Raw genomic sequence first — 23,300 nt, forward strand, 5'->3', positions numbered from 1 at the left:
GTGTTCTTTTGAACTGCTGCCATAGCCTAAGGTCCCTGCTGCCACTGAGGTCCTCTTTGTCTCAGGCAGGGGTGGCATCCACTTCAAAACATTTTAGCAAATCAACTTCAGATTCCATTATCTGTTTGGCAAAGCTAAATAATAAAAGATTTTAAACTCAGCCTCAGTCAATGCTATTCTTTTCCTTCTCTTGACTGAACCTTTGTTGCAGTTCTCCTGTGGGTGGTATTTGGCCAAAGTGATCAGAAGGGAGAGACAAACATCAAAGCAACAGAGGCTGCATCTCATGGCACTGCTAGCATGTCTGCCCAAGACAGCAAAGTCTGCTCTATAGTACCTGGACAAAGCCATCCAGAGGGATGCTGTTAGGCATCAGTCAGGAAACAGACATCCAGCAGAAGCAGACCAAAGGAAAAATTGATCTTTGAATGTATCAGTGAGCAGCCATATGTCCATAGGCTAACAGGTACTTGGGGCAGCATGTGGGACATGAATTTGTACATTAACAGGCCGCAGTCCATGCTTATCCCCACCATTTTGCTTGATGACCAGACATTAAAGATTTGCTAGCAGAGATTACACCCCCAAATTTTTATATATATTTCTTTGGGAAGAGGAGGGTAAAGGCACAAGACAGGAGCACAGGTACAACTTCAATAACTGCATTGAAGGGCACACATCTCTATGTGTGACTTGACCTCACAACTCCCAGATTTAAGTTTATTCCATCTTCAGACAAATCATTTTGTCATCCTTGAGGATGTCATCCTCCTCAAACCTCCTCTCTGAGCAAGGCCAGAGAAGAATATATCAAGGGTCCTTCCATTTTTCATAGTTCCAGAAAGTGGCATCTGCCGTGATCCCCACTTCATTTTGTTGTGTTTGATGCAGTCTAAGTATTCAAAAGGCTCCAAATGCCCAAACTGCAACTAATGTGTGTTTTTAAACAAAAGGGAAGCAGGTTTTTTTAGTATTCAGTATGGATTGTGGGGGAATTTATGCACCAGAACGGATAGCAGCATTAGTAAAACTGATTTACCAAATATAACTAAGTCATTGGTTCATTGGCTCATCTTTCCTGAGAACAGGCTAAACACCTGCAAGGGCTGGAGCTTCAAACAGCACTTCATAAACCATCTCTCTTCTGAGTGTGAACTAGGCAAACTGGACTTCCCCGTGTGAAGCAATTCTGAGCTAGCCATGTTAGCCAGATGAAAGGAGCTACATTTCTTCAGGCAACACCTTGCCCCAAGCATAAACACCTGACTTGACAGTAAGCCACTGGGTAGAAAAACAGTGAAGTTCCAGACAGTGAAGTCCAGGATGTCATTAGGAGAACAAGAATGCAGCATGACCATATGGTCTGTGTGCACATCCCTAAGTGCCAAAGCATCGCAGGTCTGAAGCTGAGGAATGAAGAAAACTGGAGTTGTTGTCTTTCACCAGAAGGACAAGCCAGAGCAAGCCCCTCTGAAAAGGCATTAGATGTAACTGGGCCACCCTTCAGGTGAAGGCAAGATTGAATTCCTGATCTCAGACTGTGAAAGGATGCCCTGGACAAATTCAGTGCCTTGGAGAGGAGGGCTGAGCTGTGGCAGACTCTCCTGCCTGCCCTCAGAGGCCAAAGCACTGTGTGCAATCCCTGCAGCAGCCGGTGAGTCAGACCCCACACTGCCCTGCAGGGCTGTACCTGCAGCACAGAGCCACACAGGCCTGGAATCAGCACTTTCAGCCCACCATTGCCACCTTGAACCTCCTCCTTAGGCAGAACTGCAGGTCCCTCCAGCATGAGGCTTCTTCAGGTGTCTCGGAAGCTGGTCTCCTGCATCATCATTGTGCATCTCCTGCCCTGACAGAGCACTGCCAGCCACAATGTGCACACTTGCTCAAGGGCTGACCTGGACTGGCAACTGCCTGGCCCAGCTTAGCCCTCAAAGTGTCCAGTAACAATCTAGTGGGCTTGTTATAACAGCACATTGAGAGAACAAATCTCAGAAAAGCAAATAGAATCATCAGACCTCTCTGCAGCTGCTGGCTTTCAGTGCTGCAGAATACAGCAGTGAGAAGGCACAGCAGTCCCCCTCCTGCCTTGTGTGCCTTTGTTCTTGTCCTGTTGTCTCCTGATGCTATCTTTATAATAATTTTTTTATTGGAACTCTCCACAGAGAATGCACGAGCCTTTTATCAGCACATGGGTCAGAGATGGGCTTATTTTAAAAAGCTTTTCCTGATCTTCTCTCTAGAATGGCTGTGTTCATATCAGTAGTCTTCAGAAAACAGCCACGAAGGGCAGATCCAACCACAGTAATCAAGAGATGCACAAAAAACACTGAAACCAGAATGTAGCTTAACTGTTTTGGGAGCTGAGGCTAGACGAGCAGGACCTGTAGCTCACCAAGTTCTGGGGCTTAACTGATGTTTCCTGTAAGCTCAGGAACAAATCTCCCATCGGAAGTGTGAGCTTGGGAAAAAATCTCTCACCCCCAGCTCTCCAGAGCAGTCTAAAACAAAACAGTGCAATACTGAGCTGCTCAGAGTTACTAAAGATAATGTATCTTCAACTTACATAGAGGGCAACATGACCAGGCTGACCGTTCCTGGTCAAAAACCTGCCTGTTATGGTGTCTGCAGGCGCAAAAACAAACAGAGAAATGAAGGTTTCCCTGTGCAGTGAGTGAACATGAAAGCCTAGATGGATTTGCATATGTCTGGATCACATTCCAAATAAACTCACAAGTGGGCACAAGTGAAACACATGGAAACACCCTCCCCTTCACTGAAAAGGATGTGGACTCTCCAGCCTTTCAGAAGCCCTAGGAACAGCACCAGCCACCTTGCCCTGGCTGTGTGGACTCAGGCAGCAGCCTGGGACTGGGCATTTCTTCAAGGAAGGGGCAAAGAAAAGCAGCCAGGAACAATGCAGCTCATGTGAAGCAGAAGCACAGGAGAGCTGATGATAGAATCAGAAATAAATTCCTCTGGTGAAACTCCTTCCAGGCCCACCTTCCCATTGCAATGACTCCAGTTTGAAGACCTGGAGTCTGCACATGCTGTAAAGCCATAAATACTGCTGTTCAGCTCCAGGTCTCCTGCTTGTACTGCAGGAAGGATGGAGCCTTCAAGGCCTCCAAACCTGAGCTATTCTTGGTGAAGGCCAAGGCTGAGAGGCTTCTTTCACAGTCCAGCCCTCATGCAAGCCCTCTGCAGAAACCGCCTGCACAAATGGATTTTGATGGATGAATTTAATTACCTCATAATTATTAAAAGAAAAGCAATCAGATTCCCTTCTTTAGCTGGCATGTTCTAGGGCATTTCCACAATAATCTGAACCTTATGCAGAAGTCCTGAACATTAATAAGGAAGAAAGAAAAAAAAATGAGCATAAAAATCTTATGACCTGTAGCCTAAAAACCTTCTAAGGGGAAATCAAAGTATTAAGGACAGGACCAGTAGCTCAAAGTAGTGTTTCTGAAAATAACAAACCTTATACTTTTTTTTCTACCTGACACTCTGTTAAGGGGTGTCTTCATATATGCACAAGATCATTTTAAAGAGGGTGGCAATTAGTATTTATCCAGGCATTTACAGATAAACTGGGAAGCAAACAACCTCTCAGAAGGGAAGAGTGGAATTTCTAAGCAGAGTTACAATTCTGGAAAAGGCTTAAACAAGGGAGCTTGTGAGACTCAAATTAGCAAAGTACTTAGGAACCTGTCATATGGAATTTTTCTACAATGACCTAGAGACAGTTCTTTGATCCTACTGCTGAAGCAGATGATCCCTTCAGAAGAGAATTTTCCAGCTCTTTATCCACAGGTTTTCCTCCTCTTCCGGATTCAGTCTCCCTAACTCCTCAAGACAGCCATCAGCGCATTGATTGGGAACAACAGCAATCAAAGAGCTATTTTGCTGTTTGGCTACATGACAGTGACAGATCCCCTCTCAGGGTTAGTCTCTTGAGTCAGTAAAAAAGTATTATCAGGAAAGGGATTTTTGACCAATCATTTGGCAAATCAGTGACCAAGAAGACTGACCTCAGCACAACTCCTTTGGTAATCTCTCTCCTTTTGAATAGCATTTTTTTCCTGCTATTTCCTGCCTCACTACTCATTTATTAAGCCATAAGAAAATGTTCTTTTATCCACAGTAGCATCACTGCTTTTGTAAGGAGCATCATTAAAAACACTTCAAAAATCTAAGTGTAGTGTTTCCAATTATCTCAAAATTATCTCAAAAAAAAAAAAAAAAAAAAGCCAAAATAAGTCTGCAGAAAGTCATCCATTCTTCAGACTCTTTTTAACATGAAAGGACAAGACAACTGAGAGACTGAGACTTCAGCAACATTTTGCCTTTCCTTAAGGGAGGACTTTCTTGCCTACCTTCCACAGAACACTTACACCAAAACTCCAGCTTCTGCACATACCCACGACTGACCCAGACACTTAAAAGATTCTTGAATTAAGACCTGGATTCCTGTGAGTTCCAAGCAGCAGGATTTGTAAATACTTCAAAAATGTGAACTTGTCTATGAGCATGTGTTATGGGCCCGTGAATGTGGCTTTCCAGTCTCCCAGCAATAGGTCTCACTGCCCCTTTGGCTTCTGAAGCTGCCAAGTTTTTAATGACTGCAGCCTAGAAGGCAGAGAAGGCTGCACAATGGTCTCCAGGTGATTTTTAGCCAATTATACATTTTAAATGCCTTCCTGACTTGTACAACAAGCATCAGTGTTTCATTGTGTGATTTTGGATTTGGTCAGAGGCATCTCACTTGCTAACTTGGCTACTAAGAAAATTGATATTGATCTTGGCAGCAAATAGCACATTTGAGAACGCTGCTGCCTTTGTGCATGTGTAAGCAATCCCATCTGGTACACTACACCTACACTGCAGACATGTTTATAGTGCACATAAGGTAATTGGTGCAGCTGATGAGTTAATAAATACAATACCTGAATGCAAGAATGCAAATGGGTATTTTACAAAAGATTTTAGGATGTACTTCAGTTTTAGAGAGAACTAGGAACCACTTCCTTTCTTTAGTACATAACATGTCACGGAAATTTGAAGACATCCAGTTAAACTCAAAAGATGAGTTTTCATCTTCTAGCTACATAGCTTTGAAAACTGAAGTCTGCTTGTAGAACAGGCAGATTTCCAGTTTCCTATCTAGCTCTCTTGCAAAAAGCTGAGCATCACCACTGCTGCAAAGCAAACTCTCATCCTTGGTTGGCTTGGAGAATTGCTAAGCAGGAGCCAATAGAAGAGTGAGAATTAGTCAGTCTTCCCACCAGTGCCTGTTTTTCCCAAAATACTCCTTTTTCTGTTTTCTTCCTTTCTAACAACTGAAAAAATGGAATTCTGGCATTAAAAACAAGTGCCTACAAATAATGTAAATTATTTCATCACCCTGAAAGAATCCAAACCCTGCAGTTTTTGGACTTTTTCTTCACCATAATCACCACACTCCAAGGTACTGACTGATTTTCAGACCACACTCCCCAGAGTACTCCACTGATGTCCATGACAGGCCACGAAGATAAGACAAGCCTTTGCTCAGCAGGCTTCAAATCACCAAACACAGGCCTGGGGAAGGTGAAGAACAACCATTCTGTCCTTTCCCCTCTGTGTCCATATCAGCCTGCACAGATGGTTCCTCTTTCCCAGCCAAATCCCCTCCAGTGCTGCCTGATGAATGCACACAGCCAGCCTCTGGTGCCCAGGGAGCTGCACAGAAAGCTGGGGCAGTGTCCCTGCCTCTGTCCCTGCCTCTGTCCCTGCCTCTGTCCCTCCCATGTCCCAGGCCCAGTGTGCTGCATCCTCTAGGTTCACATCACACTGGCACTCCCTAGTGCAGGGACACCCATCACAACACCCAGCAAAGAGAGTCTTCTGAAGAAATGGAGTTAAGAATCCCAACACACAGTCAGAGAAACAAACTCACCCACATGATAATTCAGATCTTCTTAGGGATCTGGAGAACTGATCTGCTAGGATTACCCAACAAAAGCTGCAGTTTTCTTTTTCCTCATACACTCCTCCTTCTTTATTTATACATAAACCTAAATTTTTGCAAACTCATCTGAAGTTTAGGCATGCTATTGTTAAAAAGAAATCACAAAAGTAAACCACAGGGTGAAGTCTTTATGAAATAATGAAAAGAAGTGCTTTGCATAAGGCTGTAGAAAGTACAGTATACACTTCTTAAATGTTTCCAATCTAAGATTACTGTATGCAGTTAATGAGGCTTCTTTGCTTAATTTACTCCTTTTAATAATAAAACCAGGTACAATTAATCATTGTAATGATTTTGCTTTTTTATAATTATTTTCTTTCATCAAGCATAGCAAGGAACACTGTATAGCCAAAGAAGTCAGTTATATCCTTAATAGACATTTAAGAAGGAAGGTGGGAAGGAGGGAAAGAATCTAAATATATACCATATATCTTATCTTTAGAACGATGTATTTTTTAATTTTATAAAAAAAAATTCTTGCTATTCCACAATAAAAGAAAATGCCCCAGGCTACCTAAGGTAAGATTTCTTTATAATTTCCAGCAAAATAAATAGTTAGACAAAGGGCTATATTGCTTAAATAAGTAATTTTTAAATTCAGTTCCCTGAAAATCTGTCATGCATAAGTACCATTCCTCAGAAGATTTCAATGAAAGAAAAACAAATTGACTGAACTCCTTGTATAAGCACAGAGCTCCAGTACATCAAGGATTGCTTCTATTATTGGTCATGGGGACACCAATAACATGCTAATTGCTTCCAGAGTAAAAAGAGAAATAATTATAGTTACAAATGAAGAATCTGCTGGGCAAATTTCAATTAAATCCGGGGTTAGTGAGGCTGTAGGTGAGGAGTGAGCTGTTAGGCATTAACTGGAAGGCAAAGCACACACAATGCCCTATCCCAATTAGCAAGAACAGGCACAAAAGAGCTTGAGAGCTGAACCACTGTATAAACACCACATGATTCACTTTAACACACTACTGGCAAGAGTTTCAGTGGGAAACTGGCATCTACTTCTTTAACATCTATCACACTAACTGCTAAATGGAAATGTAACTCAAAGGCTTCAACTGTGGCAACCATCACACCTAACAAATGTGGAATTTTTCCTCCCATCTTTCTAGAACATTAGCCTCTGCCTATTACCATAAATATCCCATTCACTACTCCCTGGGCACATTTCCCAAAATAAAAGACTAAAGATAAATACTTAGAATTGGCCAACTAACAACAAAAAACCTCCACTGTCTTTATAGACAGCAGTTTAACCAAATGGAAATATTGCCGTTAAAATTTTATTATCTGAATCTGTGTATTTTTTAATGCACTTTCTAAAACCATATCACTAAATTTCCTTAATATCTATTACAGAGAGTTATTTACAATTGTCTCCAGTGACTACTTTTCGGGTTACAGGTCATTAAAGAATAAACTATTTTAACAAATATCCCAGATGTGCTATCTGGGCTTTGTGATTAATTATATATAATCACATTATCCCTTCTGTTTCATAAATGCAGTAACTAAACAACTTTACATACATCATAAATTTGAAATCTGAAACACAACTGGCATTTCCTATTATTACATTCCATTATCACATATTCCGGTCTCGAGACTAAACATTAATTTTCTTTTCAATATTAATGCTTGTAAAACCTTGCTTCTCAAAAGCCTGAGTGCAAAAGGGTCCTAAGTGAGCTACAACACAAATTTACTTCTACATTCATTCTTTGCAACATAAAAGCAACTGAAATTCTATTTTTGTAGTAACTTTAACTCACCTTAAACCCCTTGTTCTATTATTAGAAACAACTATATGACTGCATTTCTGTCTCTTACCTATCATAGTGTAGCAAAAAGAAGGGAAATAGGCAGGCCAGAGAGCAAGGACAAGTGTTATACACCACAGAGCATACAGCAAAAGTCACATTCACATTGCTCCAAAAGAGCATCCCTTCCCGTGAAAAATGTGTATTTTATGATTGGCTTTTCACAAATATTAAAATGAATATTATATGTGTTATGTTAGAAAGTCATGCTGTATTAATTTTCTTAAGTTGAGTGTTAAATATAGTTTTAGGTTATAACATAATGTTAAAATAAAAACTATGCTATGTAAGATACTTCTTTTAAGAAAGGACTCGCAGCGAGATAGCAGCCACAGGACACGTAAATCTTTCAGAGGAAAAGAATTTATTACTCCCTTATCAGAAGAAACGAACTTCTTCCCGCCTTGCTCAGCCCTGAAGTCACTGTCAGGATTAAGAGGAAGAAGCTGACACTGACCATACAGAATCCTTTGTTTGAATGGAATTTATGCATCATATATAAGGTGTACAAATATGCAACAGGCTATTATTTTTAAGGGTTAATCCTCTGTTAGCGTCTGTCCTTTTGGGGCTTATTTTGCCTAGGAAAAGGTACCCGGACGTCCGTAACTCTTTGTTTTTATTGTCCCACATTGTCCTAATCCAAATTTTCCAAATTATTATTACTCTAATTATATTGCTATTTTTATAACCATTTTATTATTATTAAACTTTTAACATTTTAAAAACAAGTGACTGGCGTTTTTCACACTTCCAAAGGAATGGTTTGGGCATTTCAACATACAAAATCCCCTCCAGATCTGGCTGGTTTACAAGGGGGCTCTGCTAAAGAAGTGAAAATCTTTGTCCCTCTCCTACAATAGATTTCATGTACCACGATGGGTGAACTACCTGCAAGGAGAACCAGGGATGGGTGAGCCACCTGCAAGGAGAGCCAGGAAAGGATGCCCACCTCCCAGCCAGAATCATTACCAGGTGCTGAGGAGAAAAGCCAGCCCAAGGTGGGTTGACAGCTACAGCCACCCCCTGCACAGGCTGCTGGGCAGCCTCACACACCAGACAGAGCATTGGCCACAGCAAACTCCCAGGAAAGCTGCTGGACATTCTGGGAGCTGCCGGGATAAGCAGCCTATAAAGCTGCCCAGGCATCGGGGAGCTGCCAAGGGCTCAGCAGCTGGCAGAGCTGGGCTCTTCCAGCTGCCCAAATGTCACCTTTCCCAAAACTGCACTGTGTTACTATGGGAACGTGCGCCACAGCTTTCAAAACTGCAAAACTGGTCCACGTTTCCAGGTGGAATTGATGCATAAAAGGAGACGGCCAACTCTTCGGCATGCAGGAAATGCCGCCGAGTCCCAGATGAGATAATGAAACAGAGTGTGCCTCTGGATGCTCTCTGGCAGCGCTGCAGACCTCGCTCACCACCTGGCTGCCCCCAGGCTTCTCTTGCTCGTTTACCACCATGGCTAGGGTACATTTTTCTTTCACTTTCAGCTCGACTCCGTGACAGAGTCCGTTCCAAGAAATCTTTCTGGTTTGTGCACGCTGAATGAAATCAATGGGCCAGCTCTCAGGAGGAACCCTGCTGCAAGGAAAACTGACAAAAATGCATTATCTGTATACGCTATCTTTATCAGCCTTCCACCCAGTCACTACCTTACTGTCATGCTATTTAAAGCACGGCAAATTTCCAGTGCTTTAAGTGCTCTCAGATGCTTTTTCCCCCTAATTAATTAAATTAACAAAGCCTGAAGTAGCTCAGAGCAATTGCCACTGCTCAGCATTACTGGAACTTGCACTCTAACTCCTATGAGTTGGCTTCATGAATACCACATGGAAACCGGTCCCGGCCCCAAACATTTTACACCGTGATTTTATCCAGCTGTCTTCCTCATGTGTCAAAAAGGAAAGCAGAGACACTTCGTTTCCCTGAGCAGACAATCCACTAGGGCACTGCACGGGACTCAGGAGAAGTACAGCTGTTTATTGTGACAACAGAGGGCGACATCGGAAAGAAATTAACTATAGAAAAGCACATCAGGCAACTGATACTGTTTTGCGGAGATAAACAACTTTTGTGAAAGTTGTAAAGCCGGTATGCTTATTACAGTGCTGGACGCATGTGGGAATTGTTCTCTTAAGATGTCATGTGTACTTCTGGGAACTTCAGGTCTTTTTTTATCTCTCTCTCAAATATATATGCACACAATTTTACAATATGTTCATACATATTCATTTTTACGAATTCTGCGTGACATTTGTCGCTAGTTCTTCTTTATCAGAAAGAATTCCTAGGTCAGGTTGACGTGCTTTCACAGCAGTCTTTTTGTCTTTCATTATTACTGGTGTCACTCTCTGGGGCTTTCTTCACTGGAGAGTGATGGATCAGGCATTCTGCTTCTTGATCTTGATTGCCGTGAAGGGGGTGAGAAGCACCTGGAACGGTCCCTCCTTACTGTGGTTTTAAAGTGTTCTTAACATACACATAATCTCCAGGCTGTATGTTCTGTACTGGCTCATCTGACTTTCTGCTCTGAGTTCCAGCTACGTGTTTTTCAATTTCTCTGAGCTGTCTGCTTAAAGCCACCGTGTAGTGTTACTTCTTAAAGTGGGTGGACATTCTCTTTTGTATTCTATATGGTGTTCCATAAAGCAATTCAAAAGGACTCAGCTTTTCTTTAGCTTGAGGTTTAGTTTCACTAGCAATAGTGCTAGCGGAAGACCTTGGGCCAGGGTAGATTAACTTCTTGCCCGAGTCTTACAATCTGCTGCTTAATCAAATGATTTATTTTCTTCAAATGATTCATTTTCTCAGAGCATCTTCTGCGACCGAGAGGCTGCGGCAGCCCTGACGGGGCCGGGACCGGGCAGAGCCCTGCGAACGGGATGTCCGTGCCGGCACCACGGGGCGGGACCAGCGGCGGGGCGGGACACGCCGGGGAAGGGCCGGGATCGCTTCCGGAGCGCGACCTTGGCGGGCGGGCGGGTGAGTGCGGGGCCGTGCGGGGCTGTCCCAGCGGCGGCAGCGCCTTCCCCCGCAGCCGCGGCACGGCGGGCAGCGCTCGGACGGCGGCCTCGGTGTGCTCAGGGATGGCGGCGCCGACGAAGGAGGAGAGGAAGGCGTGCTGGGGGGCCCGGGACGAGTTCTGGCAGTGCCTGGACAGCCACGGGGATGACGCCGCCAAGTGCGAGAAGCTGCGCCGGGCCTTCGAGTCGCGCTGCCCGCAGCAGTGGGTGAGCTCCGGGCGGGATGCTCCATGGGGATTGCCCAGCTGCCGCAGGGCCCAGCCTGGGCTTGCCGTGCCGCCAGGCGGAGCTTGATTCGCACCCTTCTGGCTGGCCGGGAAAGGAGGCTCCTCAGCACAGCCCTGCCTAGCCCGGGAACTAAAAAAAAAGCAGTGTTGAGGGTATAGTACAAAGAGAAAGGAAAATGTTGTTTTAAACTTCCAGATAAACACACTGGGTTATTGTTGTAATTAGAAAACAAAAATGTTTTAGAAGCTTGTAGAAGTATGCAGAAATTCCTGTTTAAGGGCCAGTACAGAAGGGAGCTGCCACACAGGCCATGCAGGCATTTTAAGACTGGCATCTGATGCCTTGTGCATAAAAATACCTTTTTTTCCTGCAGTGTAATTTCACAGTAAGGCACCTTCCTGCAATGTAATGCATTCATGTTGTGTTTATTAGTTTCCTGAGCTCAAGCTGTAATTCTTTTTAAATAGGCACTGCCCTTTGGTACCATACAGTGGTGTTTGAGGGTCTGAACAGTTCCTATTGCAGGTAGTAGACTGAAGGCAGCTAAAAAGCCTGAGTACCTTCACATCTGCTGCACTGACACTTTGAACAGTGCATTTCTGGTGTTTGTTATCTCTAGGGATGATGGTCTCATCTGCAGGGCTTTGCACATCAGTGGCTCTGGACACTGAACTCAGAGGTTACATAGACTGTGCTACCATAGAAAAGCTGCTGGACTTACCTTTGCATCACAAACAATTTTTTGTTCAGAGCAGTGAAAAGAGAAAAGCATGTAAGATCTTCATGAAGTAACAGGGTAGTGAACTTAAAAAAACTGAAGTTCAATTTCAAAATGGTAAAGAACCCCCACACTGCTCTTTAGTCTTCAACAGAAGAAACTCCTAACTAGTGCATTAAAGTCCTCCTTCAGTTCAGTGATCAAAGACTGCTTACACAAAACCCCTTCCTCTTGCTAGTTTCTTATAATGAACATTGTTTCTCTTTTTAAACAGGTTAAACACTTTGACAAAAGAAGAGACTTTTTAAAATATAAAAAGAAGCTTGAAACAGAAGGGTATAGTCCTCCAGAAGCTGCTGGAAAGGTTTAGGAACGCTGCTCTCAAATCAAGTCAGACTAGAGGAGGAAGAAGCCAGAGAAAGCAACAGAAGCTGCTAGAGTGCAAGAACTGGTAATGTAGCAGTCTCCCTGAAATACAGACTGCTCTTCTTGTTGCCAGGTCTCACATGACTGCTAAAAACGGGGTCATGGGCAGCTTTTTGATGAGTTTAAGTCAAAGAAATATGGTGCAGGGCTGTTCATAAATTTAAGGGTTTGAATGTATAATTAGTAAAATTATTTCACAGGAATAAATGATTATTTAATACTGCTATGTACATATTCCAAGGAGAAAATGAAATTGTTTTTCTGTAAGTGAACCACCCTTTTCCTAAATTAAAAAAAGTCCATTCCAACTTGCCTTTTTTGTCGAAAACAGTGGGTTGTATAATAAAATTTGTATTTGTCATTTACCAAATATTTCAAAGTGTTTTAAAATACAGTTTAAGTCAGATATTAACTTACACAACAGTGGTCATTAGAAGACCTAAAGCATCCTGTGCATATGATATGAAATTCACTGTTTGGAGGATGCTCTTTTTTTTTTTTTAAGCAATAGGAATTTTTACACTGGTGATAGGTTTTCAGTCAGTATCTCTACTAGAAGTATGTCCAGTTATTTATGACAATTCTCACATTATGGCCTTTTGTAGAATTGGATTACCTTAGTGATGCAGCTTTATTTAAAGGTTCTGACTGTTTACAGCAGGATTAATAAATGTGGCTGTAGAAGGCATTTAAACAAGGAGCAGCATTGAATGTAATTACGTAAGTGGAGTTACCTTCCAAATATCATATAACCTATTATATTTAGGTGCTGGAATCATTGAATACTATGGTTAAAGGCACAACTTCAATTTCAAGCACAGTCACCACAACTGAAGTTCCTGCAGTAAAAATCCTGTGTTTTGAATTTGAGATTTTTCACAGTACTGTGCTGACATTCAGCAGAAAAAAACACATACACCACTTGCAATATAAATAGCATTTATTTCCAATGCAACAATTTAAGGAGGTAAAGTATTAAGGCATTTAAAAGTCACTCTGAACACTGGAGAGAGAACAGAACATGCAAAGTTGAGAATCCTCTTTCACCCTGAGTTTGTATCTCATCTATCCAGAACTTCATGTGGTAGCACCATAGGAAGCCATCCAGCTGTACAGTAAGGCACAGACTCTGGGCAGTCATTGCTGCTGTTTTTGTTTGATCACTTGTTGTCTTGTGTACTCCCAGATCAACAGAGCCCCGCTCACATGGACATTGAGGGACCGGATGATGCCCTGCTGAGGAATTTCCACACAGACATCCAGGTGGTGAATCAGGTTGGCTGGGATTCCTTCATGCTCGTTTCTAGGAAAGAAGGAACAGTAACTTGCATCTGAGAGAGAGGCATGTGTGTTCCAGAAAGCAAAAAATACAAATGTCAAAACAGCATCCAAACACCTCTTGACAAATGCCACATCTGCCTACAGAGTAAGGCACAATTTCTTGTCACTTCTGATGACAAGAAATTGTTTAAAAACAGTAATACATTACAAAGAAAACGTGGAGGGAGCTGACTTAACTTTTGATGTAAAAAACTTGGTGGAAGACTCAGTTTTCAGTTCACTGGCCAAGCAATAGCTGAGCACCCAGCATAAAGACACTCTGCTTTTGTTTTTAAACCATATATAGTGAAATCATCATGGTATGAAGCTGCTGGCACAGCAGGAAAGCTCAACTGCCCACTTTACATTCAGGTCTTGGCATGAAGGAATGTCCAAACTGAGCACACCAGAGAATACTGAAGTTGACTGGTAATTAAAACTATTATTTTTAATTAGAATAGAACAAAGTGATTGTGAGCGCTCCATTCTGAAGACAAGCTACATGTAAAAAAGTTGGAAAAAAATCTTTATCCTAAGAAGATAGCCAGGCCCTTCTTCCTGGTCTCACTCAGTAGCCCTGCAATGCCAGGAGCTTTCTCACTGCTATGTGCTTTACTGCAGATTTCTTTTGAGCAGCCTCCCTGCCTTTGTATCACATCTGAGACTTGTCTGCTTATACAGCCTGATAACTGCTTTTCTTTGAGGTTGTCTCATGCTCTGCTTGTACTGCAGAAGCTTGCTACTTCATCTTGTGTCTCTCATCCTGATGTTTTAAATCACCTCCCAGCCATGCACAGCCTGCTCCAGCCCTCCTCACTGAGCTCAGCAGGGCAAACGCAGCCTCCTCCTCGCTGAGCTCACAACCCACAGCCCACACAGACAGGGCCCCAAACAAAACTGAACAGAAAGTGTCTTCAGCACTCCCAGAAAAATAGAACCCATGCTGTTGCTACCTTCACCCCTTATTAAAAGGTGTTCCAGTGTATGCATTGGTTGTTAAATATGAGAAGCGTCATTCAGTAGATAGCAATACTTGGTCGTCTTTAGCACACAAAGCCAAGGACTGCTCTTTCCATGATCATTTCCCATTCCAGAATCCTCTTTACTGGTGTCACTTGGTTTTCACGTGTCCAAACTCTAGAGAATGGGATGGACTACAAGAGGTAGGTTTACAAAACAGTGTGTGCTCTTACCCCAGCAATAATAGTGATTTCTCTGGGAAGCAATATTCTGTAAGATCGAAACTTTTAGCTGTTTGTTCCACACCAATAATAGTGTAGCCTTCTGTTTTTTTCTCCTGTAAATAATCAACAAGCTGACATGGTTTCACCTGTGCATTAAAAGTAGAGAGAAATACAAAAATATTTATATATCACCTTTTGTAAACTTCTGAAATTATTGTAAAAAAAAAAAAAAACAACAATTTACTTTGACACTTTTTAAGACCAATGACTTTCATCCCCAAAGACTCTGTCCATATAAATAGCTTAACATTTTAAAAGCCCTTCAGCAGTAGCACAAAAAGTTCATGGCACAAAATACTCCCACCAATACCATGAAGAAAGATGTAACAATTACAGCTCACATAATCAGCTTATCACAGCAATAAGAAATTGCAAGTGTTTTCTAAATTCTTTTTTGTAAGGTTGACCCAAAACATACAAGATTAAGTGTCAGAGGTAACAGCAGAAGCTTCCATTAAACAAAAAGATTTTTTTTCAAGATAAAAAATGTAAGGCTCTGAACTATGCATCTGACAAACTGAAGATTCCGAGCACATTTTTTAGCTATTAAAACATTTCCATTCACCTCGACAAGGGGGAGCCACTGCTCTGCAGAAACACTCAGATGCTGAAACTGCTTATCCTGTATGTAATGAAGACTGCCAACAACTAGTGCAGATGCTCCAAATATTTCACTTGTACGACATAAACCTACAAAAACAAGAAATAAAGCTATTTTTGTGTAGAAACTAAACACCAAGCCAGAACACCGAGTGAAAATGACAAAGAATGCAGAAGAGAAATGGCTACTTTAGATATCTATTTTTAATTAGTTTCAGGTCTTCCAAGCCACACCTTGTTCCATATAAATTACAGGGGAAAAGTGTTGTGTAATTTAGCAGAAAGACAAAAATTAGAAAAGCACTGTGTCTTGAAAACATGCTTTTACAATACTAATTATACAAAGTAAGGAGTTAAGTGTCCAAGCCTTAGCAAGGCTGGATGGTTTGACACATCCACACCTGCTAAATGACAGAGGATGACACATCACAGCATTAGAGTGCAGACAGCAATAATAGCCTGTGGGCTTTTCATTACCCTCTGCAGTTACTGAAACTGCTAACATCAAACATAAATGGCAATAAAGTATTTGCAGGATTTATTGTGTCACAGGCGACACATCGTGAAGGCAGTTCTTAATGGGGAAATGGGGCCCTGCTGTCCAACAGACATGAGAATCTTGTAGGTTTACAAGATTTCGTTTAATTGCTACAGAAAAAAAATGCAAAAGCAAATAATTTCCTTTAATTGCATACACAGTTGAAAAACTCAACTATAGCAAATAGAGAATTGGCAAGAAACTGAGCATGATTTACAGCAAAATTCTACTTAGTTAATGCATGCTATGTGTAAGTTCTTTTTTTTTCCTTAAAATGTAACTGTAGAAGACCCCTTTCTTTGGCTACCAGTTTCTTTTAGGATAATAATCTATTCTTCTGAGCAGTACTTAAATAATTTTCTAATTATCAACATAAAATGAAATTAACTTCTATTCTCTAAGTGTGCTCCAAGGTCTAAAATAAAAGTTTGACTATATCAACCTTACCTCCTAAATTGGTAGGTTTATCAATGAGTGAAGCCACCACAATCAATCTGCTGTTTGATTTGCCAAGTTTAGCAGCACGATCCTGAAATGCCATTTCCAAGTCTAAACTAGGAGTACTGTTCTTCCAGGGTATAATTTTCTTCTGAACATCAGTCCACTCTGTCTGGCTGTCTGCTTCAGCCAGATGTGAACCTGTAACAATAAATTGTATATTCATATGGATATGCAAGTGGGAGTGAAACTAGTGCTTCAATAAAGAAGATAATTCAAATTGTGATACTGGAGATACCATTCATGATCTACTGTTATTTTATGGGACATGTTCTGCTCACATAGGTGCAAGTTTACTTCAGCTGAAAAGAGGTCAGGCTGAATACCAATAATTACAATTTATACAGATTAGCTCTATTTTACCCATGTCTTGCTGAGCCCAGTCACTTGGTTTCAGCTCACGAAGCTCCGTTCGGGAATGGCACCACTGAAACGCTGCTGGCCAAGGAATGTCAGTGAATCTGTCAAATCTAGAGAGGGAGATCCATTCATCCTCAGCCAGTTCTGAAAGGCGGGGAAGGATGTAAAATATTGTCTGCAATGGAACACAGTGTTATCAGCAGAGTGTCACTAAAGCAAGCAAAAATAGATAATTAATGGAACATGTCGACTATCTAACCTCCTATGATTTTAATACTTTTTTTTCTTGGTATTTCATACAGCTAACCAGTATATCTCTCAATATTCATAACTTTACTTATAGTGCTAGCGAAAACTTCCATAAATCTAGACTTATTGTCTAATTAAACTTTTCCTGAGAATCTGCACTGAAGAGCTCTCAAATACTCTTAGAACTTTCTAGTAAAGGATTTATTTATTGTCAAAAGAAAAACAGTTGAAAGCTTTAAGATCTAGTGTTAAAATCCAGCTCAGCACAACCAATACATCTAACTAACCATGATTTATTGAGGAGGAAAAAACACATATCCCAAGGGAAAGACTGAGCAAGTAAAAGACTTTAAAATCCAGACTTTTTGTTTATCCCAATGTGCCCTTCAAGACAAAGGTGAAGATGCACCCTGAATACATTTAAATGCTTCACGAGTATTAGTCTTCCTTTGTTGGGTTTTTGCCTCCTATTAAGGACTTTTACTTTCCACTGTCTAGCATATTTGTGTTCACAAGAATATGTCACAGAACAACAGTTAAAAGAAGAAAAAATTTCTTCTGTCAAAGATGGCACTGTTTCTGCAAAAACATATACCCAATTCATATCCATGACTATCTTGTATTTTGACCTTAGTTCTTCTGTCTCTTCTATTTATCTGCACCCTTATTTTTGCCTTCCTTCCATTTTCAATGATGAAAATGTTTATTCAGCTGTTAGTTATCTGAGCTATATCAAAAATGGTGGCTGAAAAAGGTGCTCTGGAAGTAATATATCTCTATCCCATTCGCATCAAACAATCCAGCTAAGCAACCTCAAGTAACTTCTGGGAACAGATGCCTTAAAAATCCTAATAACCTTGCCTAAAATCCTAATAATCCTTACCTCAACTAAGTAGATGCTCTTCAGTTGCTAGAATGAACCTTTCCAGTCACAAATATAAAACCTGATTAATTCCCACAGACAGGCACATTCATCACACATATCTCTTCCTAACTGACCTGGGTTTTTAACACAGTATAAAGTAGAAAAACTAAGATGCAATCTGAGTCTAAAGCCTGTCACAATTTGGGTGAAGTAATTTTTTGGGGGTTTAAATGAATAACAGTTGATAATTTCATCCCACATTAGAAGATACCAAAAAAGATAAAAATACAATTGCAAAACTAGACAAATAGTGTGGTCTTGCCTCTAGACTATAATCCTCAACTGGATGAAACGTTGCAAAGAAGAAGTGATCTTGGATTCGCTGCCAGTTCCTTCTGGCATTCCTGCAAGTGCAGAAAGTAATGTAAGATACATTTAAAAAGCAAGGGAAATTAAATTGAAAAATTCAATGGTAAGATTGGCATAAGGCAACCTAATTTATTTACTGTATCTTGTACAGGAAAGAAAATACTTCAACAATTAAGTAAGGGCCCATTTTTAAAAAATTACAGCATTCAGAAAATAAGCTTTACTTATGTTTCAAGAAAGGCCCAAAAGAAAGACACGTCTCCAAATTCTATTACCAAAAGGAGTGAGTTTGGCAAGAAGTATCCCATGGAAACTGGATACTAGCCTATGGTTCAGTGTCAGATTTTAGCTGTTAAAAAAAAAAAAAACTAAATCAAGATTCTTCCCTTTGCTGCTTTTTTTTCTGTATCGTTTCTCCCCATACCAACTTCTTTTTAAACAGTAACAAAAACTCCCATAAAAATTATCAAGTGCCATTTTAGAAAATGTAACTTGCTGCAAATGGCTCAGAAGAACAATGTGAAGCTGTAAAGAATGTTACTAACCCTGTGCCATGCATGTTTTCCACTTGTTGAAGGCTAGATTCAATAACTGGTGTCAGAGCTTCAAATTCTTCCACATGCAGCATTCTGCACATAGCCCAGATTTTTTTAAGGGCAATTAATGCATAAAGTCGAACGCTGAAATTATGGCTGAAGCACCACTGCAGAACAACTATGAGGGCTTTCTTCAAAGCTGGCTCCTAAAGAAACAAAGACAAAGAAGTTTCTTTCATGTTAAGTCTTAATGTGCAATTCAGAAGTTATGAGTGGCCCAAGAAAAAGCTCCTCAAAAGATATCCTTTTGGAAATCACAAAGCTTTGAAATTATATTAATTTCCTTCATTCCATCTCATCAGGACAAAACCTACAGCCTCGCTTGTTCCTTGAAAAGGTATTCATTTGCTTTAAAAATCATTATTCTGCCTACAAGGAAACCTCTACTTCATTCTGGTTAAAAGAGCAGCAAGAACAACAAACCCAGGTGCATCCACATGTTTATGTAAAACTGGGGTAGCTGTTCTAGAAAATCTCACAGGTAATCAGGCTCTATGTAACCAGCACACCTGCTAAGTTAGCTAATTTTCCAAAGTCCAATATTTTACAAAGGTGACAGGAAGAGTTGGTGTTTTGCATAACAAAGAATACCTTAGTAGGAAGTAGGTATTAAAGAGATACTTAAACATTTTGGCAGTCTATTTTCAATTCAGAACTCTGTATAAGCACTGGAGGTGAATAAAGAATGAACACTCTTAGAGAAATGTACCTTCTCTGAGGTATTTTGAAGAATGATGTCAAAGTGGGCCAACACTGATAAAAATGTGCAGATGCTTTTTTTAAGCTTTTCTTCATCCTACAGTAAAAAAGTAGTAGTAAAAGTATGTAGTAAGTAAAAAGGAATGGAACAAGAGATAATGAAATATAAAATGGTTTTATACTTTATGCATTTTCACACCATGTTCTGCACATGCAATAATATTGACACTATTAAAAATCTACTTGTTTCCACAGCCATATTTCTGATAATACAAGGTCAATATTATTAGGATTTAGTTCTTCCTAGCATGTTATTTGCATTTTCCTAACACATCAGTCAGAATGAAGTATATAGTGGTATAAGTGAGCTAAAATTCAACCCAAGTTCACTGTATTCCCCAGGAGTGCAAAAGGTCAGCACCATTCTATAACCTCTTGCCTGGGGCTCCCGCTACCCAGAGCTCAATCTGCAGCTCACACTGCAGTTGCACACTGAGCCACCTGCACTAAATGTATTCCTCAACACCAGGAGAGCCTCTGAAAATGCAATCTGTATTCCCTTGTCATAAATCCACGTGTTTTCTGCTTGCTCTGATGGTTTGAACGGGCTCACTGTGATAGTACATTTGTTATTATCAGTGTGAAATCACTTTGATCCAACAAATTATCATCTGCTAAAAGGACGGCAATTCCAACAGCCCGAGCTTTTGGAAGGAATTCTGAAACAGTCAGCTCTCCTCAGCCAACCCTTTCACAACTTTTGGGTATCATCACTCAAACCCTGCTCCAGTTCTAAAATCTCATTACAGAACTCCACCGTGAGAGAAGTCCATATTAAAAGCTGCAAATTGAATATGCATTATACAAGTCATGTTCTCACTGACAAAGAGGATGGGACAAAAATGATAAAATAGACAAAGGTGGGCTGTGGAAACCACAAGTAACTTAGATCTCCAGACCCAGGATCTAGGGCATCCATATGGTCCTGATAGCTCTTATATTGGACTACTCTTGACTCACTATGCCAGCTCCACTCTGCCCAGAATAAAACATCATAAAAGGAAGTCTCTCAACAGGAAGAACTGACTTTTCTTTTGCCATTTTTAGGTGTCTCAGATTATTGCTCAGACTCACAAGCTAAACTGCTCTGCAGCCCTCTGTTTTTAATGGAAGACTGAAACACACAAAAAATAAGGAATGGGGTGACAAACTGTACCCTCTTTGTTCAAATTACTCTCCAAAGGAATGCCAAAGGTATTACTTACATAGCAAAAGCAATCCCAGAATTTATCAAGGAATTGGGGATATTTATGTAGAGTCAAGATAACAATCCATTCTATGAAGTATTTCACAGATGCCTGATTATTACTGAATCCAGCCTGAAAAACTCTGTCAAGAGTTCCACTCAAAAAATTCTGAGAAAACAAAATCAGGCAATCCTTTAGTATATTACTAGAGTTATTTCCATGAAGAAAAAAAAATTAAATAAAAGAGCAATCTCACCTTTATCATAGTATTAAGATATATTTTTCAAGATGCAAATGAAAGCATTTTAAAACCATCTAATTTCTTTATTATACTTCTCAAATATTTTCTTATGAAGCAGCATTTGATGAAAGTAACACTTGTCAATTTCTTGACTGTTCATAAACTAGCAACATTTTTACTAAATGAAAAGCTTTTAATCAGATAGTCAGCACAAACTTTTAGTCAGCTTTAACAGGAACAATCTGGCCTCCTAAAATTCACAAATCTAAGAATCAGTTTGCAATATCCTCTAGAAACGCATGATAAATCCATGACTTTAGACAAAGAATTAAGTGACATAAAACTTCCACAACACAGAACTTCCACATCAGCCACAGGTTACATGCCTTTTATACCCTGCTGTAATTTAACATATGCAGCTTGCATGACACCAAATTAGGTCTTGAAAATAGGTAGGTATTTATTTATTTATTTAAAAATTTATTGTAAAGAGCAATACCTGGTTAAGCTTTGGGAGAAGAACCAGGAGTGTCTGCCATACCCGATTTTTAATTCTATGCTGCAAAGAGTTTGCATAATAGCGTGTTCTAGACCTGGACACCAGCTCATCCTGAAAGAAAATTAAAAGGTTTATAGCCTATTCTTCCTTTAAATTTGAATACATGTAAATACACTTTCCTGTACTAAGAAAGCATCATCTACAAAGCTGGGATCAGCACTGAACATAAGCTTAGGAAAATATATTTACTTAATTTATTAAGAATTAAATTCTGAAGCTTATAATTAAACAATAAAGTAAGTAAATATCTACTAAAGCTCACTTTCCCCCGCTTGGTCAATCTCACAACGCAAATATTAATAATTTTTCTGCAGTACTTAATTGAGAGGAATGAGGAACCCATGCATTCCTAGTTCTTCAGACAAAAGTAGGATTCAACAGTACCAGAACATATGGGTGATGTTGTAATAGCAGCTGCAGTAATTTAGACTTTAGACTCCTGCCAATGCATAAGTAGCTCTCATATAAACAAAAATTGGACCCCAACCTTCTCCATCATTTCTATCTATAAAGGTATTCTAAGGAGACAGTAGCTCTCTCAATTTAAGAGGTAGTCTGCAATAGTTAAAGCGAAATGCAGTGCTTCAGAATGCAGCCTAAAGGAAGATTCTTAAAGGAACAACGGTTACAATTTGGATAATGTTCCAGGAAACTAAAATATCCACTAAAAAGAGAGAAATAAATGCAAAAGGCAATTTTTACTATTCTGGTTGAATTAACTTCAGTTTCATAACAAAGAAAAGAATATTACTTGGCAAATCTAGAGTCTACACAAACAACACAAACCTGTCAACAGTAAATATTTTGCATTTTACTAGTTGTACTAACAGTGCATTTATATAACAAGAGAAATTTTACCTTATCAAGTAGTTTGATGAAAATGTCTTCCATAAACGTCTTATGCAAGACATTTGTTCCATCCAACAAGCACAGAAATTTAACAGCACAAATGCGAACAAAGTGATCATCTCGATTTGTACTGTAAAATATGAATAAAAATAAAAATCAAACTCTACTTGTTTAGACATAAAGATAATTCCTAAATCATAAAAAAGCACCAAACATCATCTGGAAGCACCAAACATCATACAGCCATCAAATTGTCTACAGTGAGACAACATGAAAATACCCAGAAGTGCAATTTTAAAATCTGTTCATCATTGGTGATGAAAAAAAATTAGTGAGTTCAAAACCTGACCCCCTGACCCCAAGTCTATCTAGAGTTCTTCAGTAACATCTAGATGTTTAAAAAACTTTTCCACAGAAAAAGCTGCATCAGAAAGTTTTTTAAATTTTGTGCCTGTAAACTGTAATCTTCTAACAACTAATTAATGCTTGCAGTTTGGTCAAATATCTAATCCCAAACAACAATTCATTCCTATTAGTTAAGCACAGACATCCAGAACAATTCATGGCAAGAATAAAATTAATGACATTACAGGCTGTGACAGCTGCAGAGCATCACAAGACAATATATGACGACCAAAAAGCTCTTGGAGAAAATACAGAGTAGTGAACTTTTGCAGTAGATTTTTTTTAGAAGTTCAGGTTTTATAAACTACTAACATTTCTGAAAACAAGGTGAAATAACTTTTTCTCTGAATTTCTTCCACTGAATAAAAATGGGAGTGAAACTATTAAAAAATCAACAATCCAGTAGCAAACATCCC

At 39.9% G+C, this 23,300-nt stretch overlaps 2 protein-coding genes across 2 annotated transcripts in view; one reads left to right on the top strand and one right to left on the bottom strand.

Annotated features, from left to right (window-relative positions):
• The first annotated feature begins 10,817 nt into the window (after positions 1 to 10,817).
• Positions 10,818 to 12,615, top strand: LOC132071129 (cytochrome c oxidase assembly factor 6 homolog). The gene is made up of 2 exons (XM_059468470.1): positions 10,818 to 11,080; positions 12,094 to 12,615. Exons 1-2 carry the CDS (start codon positions 10,937 to 10,939, stop codon positions 12,187 to 12,189), a joined length of 240 nt encoding a protein of 79 aa, XP_059324453.1. The 5' UTR covers positions 10,818 to 10,936; the 3' UTR covers positions 12,190 to 12,615.
• Positions 12,616 to 13,167: 552 nt separating this feature from the next.
• TARBP1 (TAR (HIV-1) RNA binding protein 1) overlaps positions 13,168 to 23,300 on the bottom strand; it is a 32,061-nt gene continuing 21,928 nt past the window's right edge. The window contains exons 20-30 of the mRNA XM_059469489.1: positions 22,489 to 22,609; positions 21,571 to 21,681; positions 20,849 to 20,998; positions 19,594 to 19,680; positions 18,834 to 19,030; positions 18,242 to 18,323; positions 16,809 to 16,980; positions 16,395 to 16,586; positions 15,375 to 15,499; positions 14,759 to 14,895; positions 13,168 to 13,548 (exon numbers count right to left, since the gene is read on the bottom strand). Of these exons, the coding sequence (XP_059325472.1) occupies positions 13,383 to 13,548; positions 14,759 to 14,895; positions 15,375 to 15,499; positions 16,395 to 16,586; positions 16,809 to 16,980; positions 18,242 to 18,323; positions 18,834 to 19,030; positions 19,594 to 19,680; positions 20,849 to 20,998; positions 21,571 to 21,681; positions 22,489 to 22,609 (1,540 nt within the window). The 3' untranslated portion in view covers positions 13,168 to 13,382. The remainder of the gene's footprint in view (positions 13,549 to 14,758; positions 14,896 to 15,374; positions 15,500 to 16,394; positions 16,587 to 16,808; positions 16,981 to 18,241; positions 18,324 to 18,833; positions 19,031 to 19,593; positions 19,681 to 20,848; positions 20,999 to 21,570; positions 21,682 to 22,488; positions 22,610 to 23,300) is intronic.

This window comes from Ammospiza nelsoni, chromosome 3 (assembly GCF_027579445.1).
Source record: "Ammospiza nelsoni isolate bAmmNel1 chromosome 3, bAmmNel1.pri, whole genome shotgun sequence".
Lineage (NCBI taxonomy): Eukaryota > Metazoa > Chordata > Aves > Passeriformes > Passerellidae > Ammospiza > Ammospiza nelsoni.

Excerpts from the sequence above, each read along its gene's own strand:
- LOC132071129 (XM_059468470.1), top strand. The coding sequence starts at position 10,937 with ATGGCGGCGCCGACGAAGGAGGAGAGGAAGGCGTGCTGGGGGGCCCGG. Across the intron at positions 11,081-12,093 it reads CGCGCTGCCCGCAGCAGTGG|GTTAAACACTTTGACAAAAG; the intron begins GTGAGCTCCGGG and ends CTTTTTAAACAG.